General features: G+C 42.0%; 1 protein-coding gene across 1 annotated transcript in view; it reads left to right on the top strand.

Annotated features, from left to right (window-relative positions):
- The first annotated feature begins 2,870 nt into the window (after positions 1 to 2,870).
- The window catches only part of TRAPPC3 (trafficking protein particle complex 3), a 17,732-nt gene continuing 8,061 nt past the window's right edge, over positions 2,871 to 12,541 (top strand). Inside the window, exon 1 of the mRNA XM_006886447.1 lies at positions 2,871 to 2,928. Within this exon, the coding sequence (XP_006886509.1) occupies positions 2,887 to 2,928 (42 nt within the window). The 5' untranslated portion in view covers positions 2,871 to 2,886. The remainder of the gene's footprint in view (positions 2,929 to 12,541) is intronic.

Here is a 12,541-nt window from a genome sequence, read left to right as displayed (position 1 = left end):
ATGCTTGGTAGGGTGGATGGACAGCGCAGGAGAGGAAGGCCCTCTATGAGGTGGATTGATTCAGTGACTGGGGTAATCGGTATGGGTGTATCAGAGACAGTGTGATTGGCACAGGACAGAGCAGAGTTTAGGGCTGTTGTACATAGGGTCGCTATGAGTTGCAAGAGACTCAACAGCACATAAGAACAACAACAGTGTCAAGAGTGTTGATTGTGGACCTGAACAAGCTGAAATTGTTAACAACCTCAATCTCTTCTCTATCTATCATGGTGTTGCCAATTGACCCACTGGTGAGAATCTTTGTTTTACTTGATGTTGCAGTGCAATCCAACAGTCTTTGACTTTATGTAGCAAAACCTTCAAGTCCTCCTCAGTTTCGGTGAGCAAGGTTGCATCTACCACATAATGCAAGTTGTTGATGAGTCTTCTTCAAATCCTGATGCCACACTCCTCCTCATAAAGTCCAGCTCCTTGAATGATCTGTTTTGCATATAGATCAAAAAGGTATGGAGACAGGATGCAGCTATGATGCACTCCTTTCCTGATTTTGAACCATCCAGTGTTTCCTTGCTCTGTTCTCAGGACTACTTCCTGGTCCAAGTGTAGATTTTTTTCACATGAGCACAAATAAGTGTTCTGGGATTTCCATTCTTTCCAATAGTAGCCACAGTCTGTTGTGATCCACATAAATGCCTTTGCATAGTCAATAAAACACATAGACATTCCTCTGGTACTCTTTGCTTTCTGCCAAAATCCATCTGACATTGGCAATAATGTCTCTAGTGCCACGACCTCTTCTAAATTTAGCTTGTGTTTTTGGTAGTTCTCTACTGATGGACTGTTTCTGTCATTTTTGGATAATCTTCAGCAGGATTTTGCTTGTGTGTGGTATTAGTGACATTGTTCAATAATTTCTACATTCTGTCGGGTCACCTTTTTTGGGGGAGGGGAATAAATATGGATCTTTTACAGTCAATTGGCTGGGGAGTTGTCCTCCAGATTTCTTGGAACAACCTGGTGAGCACACATCCAGGGCTGTATCTCTTTATTTAAGTCTGTCAATTGGTCTTCCATCAATTCCTGGGGCCTTATTTTTTTAACCAATTCCTTCAGACGAGCTTTCCTCCTTCATTACATTCCTTCTTGATCATATACTGTTTCATTATTTTTTTCCTGTGTTAGCCAATTATTTTTTTGTTACAGTGCCTCTGTGTACTCCTTCCATCTTCTTTTCATGTTTCCTGGATCGTTCAATATTCTGCCTTTAGCATCTTTAAGTATTGTAACTCACCCCAGTCAGAATAGCAAAATTTAACAGAACAGCAAGCAACAAATGCTGGCGAGGTTGTGGAGAAACTGGAACCCTTATTCACTGTTGGTGGGAGGGTAAAATGGTGCAACCACTGTGGAAGGTAGTATGGCGCTTTCTCAAAAAGTTGCAAATAGAGATACCATTTGACCCAGCAATTTCACTACTGGGAATATATCCCAAAGAGACCATAACTGACATCCAAGCAGATATATGCAGCTCTGTTCACAATAGCAAGGAGTTGGAAACAACCCAGGTGCCCATCAACAAACGAATAGATAGAGAAGCTGTGGTATATTCACACAATGGAATACTATGCTGCATTGAAAACCAAGGAACTCGTGCAATATTATTCAAAATGGGTGAGCCTGGAGGACATTATGCTGAGTGAGATATCTCAGTCACAAAAGGACAAATCTTGCATGGTGCCACTGCTGTAAAATGGGACTGATATCAGGGTGGAGGTAAGACTGAGAAAAACTGGATAAATTATGTATACTGCACTGAAACAGATGAGGGAGTGAATAATTTAAAAGCGATGTATGATGGGGTATTAAGGTTATCACAAGAGTCCACAATTAAGGTTGCGTAGTGGAATGTACTCGGGGCGGTGGGATGAGTGTGGGGGGATTGTGTACCAGGGAGGGAGTCTTTCTTTTACTTTTGAAAGAGAGGAGCGAACTGGGGGTTTGGGGGAGAGGGCTGGGCGGGTAGAGAAGTGCAGCAATGAATGAATGGAAGTCCAAATTCTCTGTAAATGTTCATTAAAATTATTTTTTTAAAAAAGTATTGTAACTCGAGGCTTGACTTTGTCTTCCAGTTCCTTCAGCTTAAGAAATGCTGAGGGAGTTATTTTTATTTTCTAACTCCAGCTTTTTTTTTTTTGGTAATTTTTAAAATAATTTTAATGAACATTTACAGAGATTTTGGATTTCCATTCATTCATTGCTGCAGTTCTCTCCCGCTCTAACTCCAGCTTTTTGCACATTTCATTATGATATTTTGACTGGCACGTATACATGTTCATTTATTAATTTTTTTTTTTATGAAGACAGTTAATTCCGTTTATAGCTGTTGTTAGCTTTTTGGCATATCCTGGGAGCTCTGAATTGCTTCAACAGCGGAAGAAGCTAGTTTAGAGGGACTTTCCAAAATTGGTAGGGTCGCGAGAGGAGTTTGCGGAACTTCTCTGAAGTGGCGTGGGTGGAGGTGGGGGCGATATGGAAGGTGAAGCATGATTACTGCAAACCGCGTCCGCCACCCAGCGGCCAGAACAAAGCTCAAGGAGAAACTCTTGGAGTCCGCCGCGCGCGATGCACTTCGGGAGTTGCAGTCCAATAGTACAACTAAGAGGCGGTACTGCCCACATGGCTGTTGGATGTTGTAGTCCGACATTTGGCGGGAGTTAACTGTGGGCGCCGAACTACAAGTCCCGTGGTGACCCGCCACGAGCCGCGCACGCGCAGTAAGCAGATGCTGGTTAGTCCCGGAGGTTAAGGTTCCTTGGTTGGGCCGAGTGGACTGTCAGTGGGTCGCTGCGCGGGCCTAAGGTGAGGCAGAGTTGGGCGGCCGGCACCATGTCGAGACAGACAAACCGCGGCACGGAGAGCAAGAAAATGGTAACTCGGACTGTATGATTTTAGCGGGCTGGGCCGAATGGAGACGCCTTGGGGAAGGGGCCTGGCTCGAGGTGCGATTGGTCAGGGACCCTCCTGTGAGCTCTGGGAGGGGAGTGGTTCTCAGGAAGGAAGGAGGAGCCCTTTTGATGGGTCAGGTGGGCGAGGTCCTCTGGGGGCTTCCCAGGTATGCGGCTGGTCGGAGGATCATGAGTTAGCTCGGAGACCCCTCCGCTTTGCTGTGAATGAGAGGCCTTCGTTGAGTGCTGGACCAGCAACAACGACAGTAATAGTAACAATAAATGCCACATAATAGTCTCTAATGTGTTACACACTGGGCCAAGCACTTTACACGTATTATCTCATTTATACGCAAGGCAATCCTATTAGATGGACCATTTTACCATCATTTTATAGTTCAGATTACGTAATGTGCCCAAGTTTACGGCTGGAAAGAGTGTGAATTGAAATCCAGATCACTGTGTCTCCAAAGTCAGTACTTTAGGTTGGGAGGCTATACCGTCTTTTAGCCTGTACTATGGAAATTCTAAACAACATGCCTCTGGAAACTATAAACTTTGAGAAACGGCGATAGTTATAGAAAGGCTTCAGTTCTTATGTTCATAGGGTCGCTATGAATCGTGCTCTATTCGACGGCACAACAACAACAACATGGGAATTCTTAAGAGATTTTCAGGTGCTAATACGGCCAAAAAGGAGTTTTCTATTCGGTGATGAGTTAAAGAGGTGGGCCAGAGCGAGTAGGAAGTTATGCTGCTTGGTGAAAGTTTGGGGCAACTCTAGTCTTCTTCTGTCTTGGAACATGTGCAGCCAGAATTGCTCCTTAGAAACAAGAAGGTCTCACTTAGGACAAGTATTAAAGAAGAGCCAGTTCCAGGAAAAGAATGCCATGCTTGGGAAAGTAAGGGTCAGTGGGAGAGAGGAAGATCCTCAACAAGATGAATTAACCCCCTAGCTACCAACCGTGGGGTTTGTTGTTGTTAGGTGCCATTGAATTGACTAAGACCTTATCGAAGTGAGTGACCCTATGAACTTAAAACCTTTGCTTGTGCTGTACTATGCTCAGGATCTCCACCTGTGCTCAAATCTACTGTCACTCTTTTTCATGACCCTCTACTTTTCTCAGCATGATCCAGACAAAATGCCCAAAGTATGTGAATAAGTTTCACCATCTTGGGCTCTAAGGAGCACTCTGAGTGAATTTCCTTTAAGACAGACTTCTCCCCCATCCCCTAGTCCATAGTATATTCAGTACTCTTCACCAGCACCACAATTCAAAGTCAATTCGTCTTCAGTCTTCCTTATATGTTGTCCTACTTTCTCACACATTCAAAGCATTTGTAAATACCATGGCTTGGATCAGGCACACATTAGTCTTGAAACAGACACGCTTACTCTTTACTACTCTCTAGAGACCCTTAATAGCTTGTCCTCCATATTTCCCTTCAAGGAAGGAGGTCCGTTCCTTTGGGGGTAACTTTCTAATAAATCTGCCTTTACTATTTTACCTTCAAAAAGAAAAAAAGTCCTTGAGAACACATTTCTCCAATACAACAAGTCTTGTGATTTCTTGACAGTAGTTACCAAAGGTGCTGAATGTGGATCCAATAAAAATGAAATCCTGGACACTTCAGTCTTGTCTTCATTGCTTATGATGTTGACTATTGTTGCAGTTATGAGAATTTTTGTTTTCTTGATGATAAGATATAATCCATATTGAAAGTTTTTCTCTTCAGAAAGTACTTTGAGTCTTTATTTTCCTCATGCAAGATTGTGTCTTTGACTAAGGGGGTAAGACTAGGCATCTACTTCTGAAATAATTTGGCCCTTAAAATCCTGGTGAGTAACGTCAGCACAGTTTGCTTAAGCACCAGCAGTTGTGAGAATTGTACAGGACTTGGCAGTGTTTAATTTTGCTTTTCGTAGGGGTGCTATGAATCACAACTGACTTAATGTCACCTAACATCCATCAGTAGGGACCTCTGGTGGTTTAGTGGTAAGGAGTTGCACTAACAATCCAAAGGTAGGCGATTTGAATCCACGAGCTGCTCCATGGGAGAAAAAGAAACAGTCTCCTCCTGTGTGATTTACTGCTTCTGAAAAGGTGCTAGAGCATCAGCTGTGAGTTGGTTCTGATTCGAAGGTAAACAACAACATCAATAAAATTTGGTTGCTTATGAGTCTTGGGTAAAGTATATCCTTACCCCTTCTAGAATTGCCTATGCTCCCTACTTGTCTTTCATTTCCTCTTTAAAAACTGAAATCCTAGATTATGTACTGGACAGATCAGTTGTTGATTTCTTTTTTTTTTTATTTTTATTTTATTATTTTTTTGTGCATGTACCGTCAAATTGGATCTGACTGGTACAGGAGGAAATTGTCCCTCCTTCCTTGGCAGAGCATCTGGTGGATTTGAACCACGCACCTCTGGGACTGCAGTGCAGCTTCTTACCACTAGGCCACCAGAGCTCCCCTAGTTGTTGATTTCTTAACTCTGGAGGGCATGAGTTTCCCACATTTGCATCTTGTAACAGGAACAGCTACCAAAAATGGGCAGCAGGAGACATTTATTACTCTAGAATAGGACTTCATAACCTTTCCTCTCTCAGACCTCTATTGACATGCTGATAATAGTTATGAATTTTCTTTCTAGAAAAAGTAAATAGACACACTCTTAATATTTACTTGTGTTTCTCCCTGGTGTGAGGATGAGTGGGAACTGGGAGTCTCCTGCTGAGGCTCTGGGGGTCACAAGTTAAGAATTTTGTGTTAGAGGGAATACCAGTAGTTTAAAAGAATAAAGTATTTCACTAGGAAGCAGTCATGTAGGGGAAAAGGAGTGGGTGTTGAGTTGGAATTCTGCATAACTTGATCAGTCTTTAATTTCATAATCCATAAGGTAGAGAGAATAATGGTGATTTAGTACAATAGATACGGATAAAACAATATGGTATAAAAAATACCCGGCATAGAGGATGTTTTGTTTCCTCCTCCTTTCATAAAAAGTCTTTCTGTTTTGTTTTGTTTGTTGTTGGGTTAGTTTGGGTTTTTTTATTTGTTGTTTTTTTAATATCTTGTTCTCATTTTGTATACTTTGTTTTTACCCAAAAATCAATATTGGAAGCTTTGACTACAACTTTAGCAGGAACTTGTAGTTCCCATTCCCGTCATCCACTATTCACACCTGCTCTTGTCTACGTCTGAAACTGTCCTCCCCTCGGTTGACCCCTCTGTACACAGTTACTTAAATGCTGTCCCCTGACTCTGAGTGCTCTGCTGACATAGTCCATCGGGAGTTGTGCTGCGGACCCAAAGGCTGCAGGTCTGTAGTTTTAATCCACCAGCAGCTCCATGGGACAAAGAAAGGCAGTCTCCTCCCATTTGCATTTACAACCTCAGAAACCTCATGGAGAATTGCTTTGCTGAGGAACAGACTCAATAGCAGTGAGTGGGACTCTCCTCTAATGGCTGCCTCTGTTCTGGTTTTCTTAATAGTCTTGTCTGACATTTTATTAAAGTATCTTAGCCATTCCCATGAGGTTCTATAAGGGTAGGGATTTGTATAATTGCTGTTCTACTTGTAGCACCTAAAACAATTATCTGGCAACCAGTATATATCGGCCTAATGAATGAAATGAGGATTTGAGTGCATCCTCTCACTCAGTGCCTATTTAGAGCTTAGAGCATGATCCTCTTTGTAGTCACCTTGTTTTGACTGGCTTCTCTGAGAGGATCGGCATCCTTTCTGGCAGCCCTTATCTCAGACAGCCCTACCTCCTGCTAGTTTCAGTGTTCCTCCTTAAACCTTCCAAGATCTGAATGTTTAATATACCCACGTAACTAGATCTCTGCTGTTAATCCACAAAGAGAAATAGACCATTTGTCAGTACACTTTCTTTTTTTTTAAGTTGTGCTTTGAATAAGAGTTTATAGAGCAATTAGTTTTTCCATTCAGTCATTCTTGTAGGTCTCTTTTTACTTTAAATACAGTCCTCACTTTGTAACAGGACTTTTCTTACTTCTGGGTGATTCTTGTTTCCTTCCATCCTTCTATTTTATGCCTTCTGAGCTTGCTCTCTGGGCAGATGCTTCTTTTTTTATCTTCTTTTTTTTTCTTCACAAGTTTATTTACAAAATTCTAATACAAATTCAGACAGATTCTTTCAATTTCCCTCACCACCCCAGCCATCAAATTGTACAACCCAATGATTAACCCCCTCTCCCCCTTGTACATCCACATCCCTCTGCTTCCAGCCTCTCCCACCCCTCCTGGATCCTTATACTCATTCTACAGTAACGGTCTTATACAATATTTATCCTTGTGGGACTGAGTTCGTTCACTCAGCATAATGCTCTCCAGTACCTCCCAAATTAGGTAGTAATTTACAAAGTTATTGCTTCTGTGTGCTGTGTAGTATTCCATTGTGTGAATGTACCATAATTTCTCAATCCATTCTTTTGTGGTTGGATATTTGGGCTGTTTCCATTTTCTTGCAATGGTGAATAATGCTACTGTGAACATTGGTGTACAAATCTCAGGTTGTGCCTCAGTTCTCCTATTCTCTGGGGATGTTCCAAGTAGTGCTTTTGTTACCTTGTATGATTGATTATTCTAAGGAGTGAGTACCTCCCTGGTATTATTCCCCACATAACCATTTCTGTTGTTTGCATGAAAGTAGAGCTACAGGCATATATTTGGTTCCAGGCTCAAAGGATAACTAAGTTTTGGGAGCTCTAATAGTTTCTGTTTTTGATGGCTTGCTATTTCAAAAGTTGGCGGCCAGTCCTACTTCTTAGCCTGAAAGCTCAGCTGATAGCTGTTCACCATGTGTGGGAAGACTCAACAAGATGGATCGGCACACTGACTGTAACAATGGGCTCGAGAAAAAAAAAAAAACACCAAAAAACAATGGGCTCGAGATCAGAGATGTGAAGATGGCACAGGATTGGGCAAGTTTCAGATCAGTTGTTCATAGGGTTGCTATGAGTCATTGTCTACTCTGCTGCATCTAACAACTAAAACAACTCGTTTCTGTTAGATAAGCAAACCAGTTCATTTTTGTGATGTTTGATTCCACATATTTCTCCAGGCTTGTCCAGGATCCTCCACTGTGGTCCCTTTCGGAGCAGTCAGCAAGGATACCAGGGCACCATTCAGTTCTGGTCTCAGGATAGTGGAGCTTTAAGTCTGTGTGATCCCGTAGTCTTCTGGACTAGTTCTCTTTATGCGTCTTGGATTTTCTTTGCTTTTCTTGGTTCTAGACAGCGAAAAGTCAATACTTGTACCTAAGCCTGAAAGCTTTTAAGACCCCAGTAATATCCAGCAAACTTTCTGAGCCCAAACTCTGTACAAAGTTCAATATTTAGAGATACAAGCCCTTGCTCTTGACCTTGAGAAACACGTACTCAAGAGAGGGACAGACATATATAACACAAAGAGTTTGGTACTGTCTGAGATTGAATTACTGACTCCACTTTTGGTAAGCTTCATGACTGTGGGCAAGTTTCTTCTTTAATTTTAAACTTTTTATTGTGATTTAAATGAAAGTTAGTATGTTGGGCAATTTTCTTAATTGCTTTAAGCACGGCTTCATCATCCCCCAAAAGAGGCAAGGTAATAGTACCTAGGTCATAGAGTTCTGATGATTCTTTGAGGTAATAAATGTCAAGCCAGCAGCGTCAGCAGTGCACCTGGCACACAGGTGCTGTTCAGTCAATGCCAGCTAGCCTCCTTAGCATGGCTGCTGCCTCCACGTCTGGATAGTGGTTGGTTCCTCATTCCCATGGACAGTCAGGCTTGCCCTCCTTTTGTGTCTTTACTACTAGGAACCCAAACGCCCTGTTGATGCAGTGGTTGAGTGTTCAGCTGCTAGCCAGAATGTCAGTGCTGTCCAGCAGCCCCATGGGAGAAAAGACCTGGTGATCTGCTATCAAGAGCACAGCCTAGGAGACCCAGGGGCCAGTACTCCCCTGGCCTTCACGGTCACTGGGTTGGAATAGGCTCAGTGGGACTCAGCAACCTCAGGAGTAGCCCAGTCCCAAGTCTGTTCTCCAGAACTCAGGTGACTTAAGTAGCGGCACCTGGCGTCTCCATGACTAGGGACTTGGAGGGTACGAGAGACGGTTAGACTCATTTTTGTTGCTGACCGTCCTTTCCCAGTTGTTGGAGGCAATCATCCTGGATACTGAATTCTGGTGGGAAAAGTAAGCATAATTCTTGGGACCTCAACTCCAAAGACCAGTCCAATAGGGGTTTTGATGTTTTGTTTTGAGATATTAACTAAAAGGCCTCTGAAAACCTTCAAGTGTAGTAACTCACCTGAGTGACAAACATGACTTGACGTGACTCAGTTGTGTGCTTTGGAAGAAAAGCTGGGAGGTTGTGTTGCTAAAGCTCCCATAATACTTTATGGTGTTTGGGTTGGCAAAGCACCTTCTCGTTCACTGTCTTATTAGATCCTCTCAGTAACTCTCTGGTTGGCATGACAAGTTTTTACTCTTACTGTTTTATATATGAGAAGGTTGAGTCTTTGCAAAGTGAAGTGACTTACCAAAGATGTTATATGTAGTAAATGGAAAGACCACACTCATAGTCAGATCTTCTGAATACAAGCCATATTTTCACTCTGTATGTTGGAGATGGTGAGGTTAGCACAGGAGAGAACAGCGTTTAGGGCTCTTGTACATAGCTCAAGTGACTCGATGGCATATAACAACAACAACATGCCATAGTAATTGTTAGAAAGCTCTTTACAGAGTTGTGTTTTGTTCTTTTTTCCTGTGAAGCAGTTTTGTTCTGTATACACAAAATTTATATGAATTGGAACTGATGCCTTAGCAACAGGTTTGGTTATTGGCTTCCTGGCTGTTCTATGGACATACTAATGTATATATGTATAAAAACGAAAAAGAACATCAGAAGAGAGTTTTTAAAATTAACTAGTATAATTAAAAAATTTTTTTAAAAAAAGCTCTTTACAGTGATCCAGAATCTCCTTTATTGTTTTGTGTCCCATGAGTCTACACCCATTTTAAGAATAAAAATAATATCTACTGATTGAGTACTTACTGGGTAACAAGTACACTACAAACATTATCTTACTGGAATTTCATAATATCCCTGTAAAGAGATATTGTCGGCATTTTATAGATGGAGATTTAGCATTTACACATGATCACACAGAGTTTTTGCATGATGGTGCTTACCTAAAAGAAGACTGTTGAGTCTTAGTTACCTATCATTTGTTAAACAGGGATAAATGTTCTGCTAACCTCTCATGCTTATGCTTAATTAAGATATTGGACTGATTAGACTTACAGACCTGGGAAGTCTCGTGGGACTTTTTGTTACAAATGTCACATGGTCCAGGTGTTCAGCCTCTTCAGGCACCCTTTTACTTCTCTGACTTTTCTTCTGTTTCTTGCTTATTCTTTAATTTCACCAGTCTTCTCTTTCTCAGACATGCCAGGCATCCACTCACTGCTGGGCCCTGACGCTGCCTGGATTTTTTTTTTCTCCCAACAGTCTTCATGACTTTCCCTTTTCTCAGTACCTCAGGGTTTTGTGCAAATATCACTTACTAAGGCCTTTCCTGACCACTTACTGAAAATTGACCACTCCCCCCACCCACATTTACATACTCCCTTATATCTTTTTGTGCTTGCTTTTTCTCCATAGCATTTATCACCATCAGGCACACAATGTATTTAATTCAGTTTATTGTCTGCTCTCTTGCTCTTAGATAGCTTAGATCTTAGATGTTGACTGAATATTTTTTTCAGTATCACAATTCCACTCCTTTTTAAAGTATGACGGTTCTTTTTTTTTCTTTTTTAAGTATGACGGTTCTTAAGTTATGTATTTATATCCCACACTGTTCCAAAGAAGCATAGTTCCTAATTGAAGATAGAGAAGAGTTTCAAATTAATTAGAGAGTGGAGAACCTGGACCAGGGATCCTGAATAACTCGATGCTAAAGTGTTGATGCTATCTGTGATCACAGACAGATTTATTGAGACTTTGATTTTTCTTACACGAAAATTGGGGGCAACTGTAGGTATAAAGTATAAGTTTGCCTGCTGCTTGGCATTATGGTGGACTGAGGCTTCTGGAGTCTTCATCCAAAGGCTCATTCATAATGGATGGAAAGCTCTACTGACTTAATGCAGTGGTGCCAGCTCCCCAGACTGGTAACTGTTGGACTGTCTCCATCCATTCATACTCATACCATCCCTGTGCCAAACCCTTGACTTTACTAAAAAAAAAAAAAATTCGTTCTGCTGCTTAATAGCTTCCCCTTAATTGCCATATTTGGTAAAATGGTCTCTTGGAGACACCTGATCTGACTGTTTTAGTTGAGTACAGAGTGCTTCCTGATTTGGAAAGGGATTTTTCTTTGACTTACTAGTGCAGCTAAGTTTTGTTTTTGCGAAGGGAGGTTAATATTGCAGTTCTGAGGAATAAAGAGTGGAATGAATTTGGGTTAGAAATTGCATTACAATGAGTCACTTTTATGTGGCCTTTCTGGACATGGTTTCATAACTCCCTCCAAATAATGGGGTGAAACAATGCATAATAGGTACAAATGGGTTCATGACACCTTTACATGGTGGTTGTTGTTGTTGTTATGTGCCATTGAATCACCTGCGATTCAGAGCAACCCTATGTACAATAGCACTGAAGCCCACCCTGTCCCGAGCCAGTCTCACTGACTCAAACCCCATTGTCTCAGGGTCAGTCCATCTCATCCGGGGTCCTCCTGTCCTGTGCTGCCCCTCCATCTTTCTAAGCATGAGTCTTTCTCAAAGGACTTGTCCCTCCTGGCCACGTACCTAAAGTATGTGAGATGGAGCTTCAAAATCCTAGCCTCCAAGGAGAAACTTGTTTCACCCTCTCCAAGACAGATATAGCACCATCCTCTCTTCAGGTTTCTGGGCAAGAATGTCCAGAAACATAACGCTATGGCCTAGGCTGTCCAGCCGTAATATTCTTCATTTTATAATGGCCTGGTGGTAGGCAGGCCACTTCAAGAATAATTCAATGCCTTTGGCTTATGTACCACAATCTACTTTTTATCTGTTTCTGTTACCATCTCAGAATAACTCTGTAAAACAGATATGATCCCTATTTTAGAGATGAAAAAAATAAAGAATGATTAAATAATTTGCCTAAGGAAGCTCAGCTAATTACTCATAAAAGTAATGTGGGGACAAAAACCAAAGAGTTTCTGAGATCCAAGATGGTGGCGGAGGCAGAGACAGTGAACCACTTAAAGCAGGGCCATTATGGTCTTCCATAGACTTCGGCTTATTGATAATTGAACACTTAAACAGTTGATGACTGGCCCTCAGTGAAGATCAAGGCTCAACAACAGGAATTCAAGGATTCCAAAGGAGAAATGGGTGAGTCGCGTGGCTCCCAACCCGCACCCCACACAGCCGCTGCAGCTCCATGAGGCTTCCACAGCCAGAAAGAATGGGTTCCCTCACTCAGGATGGATGCTGGGCACCAGCCCTCCTCAAGACTGGTACAGCAAAGCCACCACACTGCCTCAAGGTAGACTTGTTCTGGAGAGAATTCTTGGAGCCAGGATGG

The sequence above is a fragment of the Elephantulus edwardii genome, unplaced genomic scaffold (assembly GCF_000299155.1).
Source record: "Elephantulus edwardii isolate Elephantulus edwardi_28Jun2011 unplaced genomic scaffold, EleEdw1.0 scaffold00049, whole genome shotgun sequence".
Taxonomy (NCBI): Eukaryota; Metazoa; Chordata; class Mammalia; order Macroscelidea; family Macroscelididae; genus Elephantulus; species Elephantulus edwardii.
The sequence above is the reverse complement of the archived record's forward strand: the minus strand, read 5'-3'. Positions and strand labels throughout refer to the sequence as shown.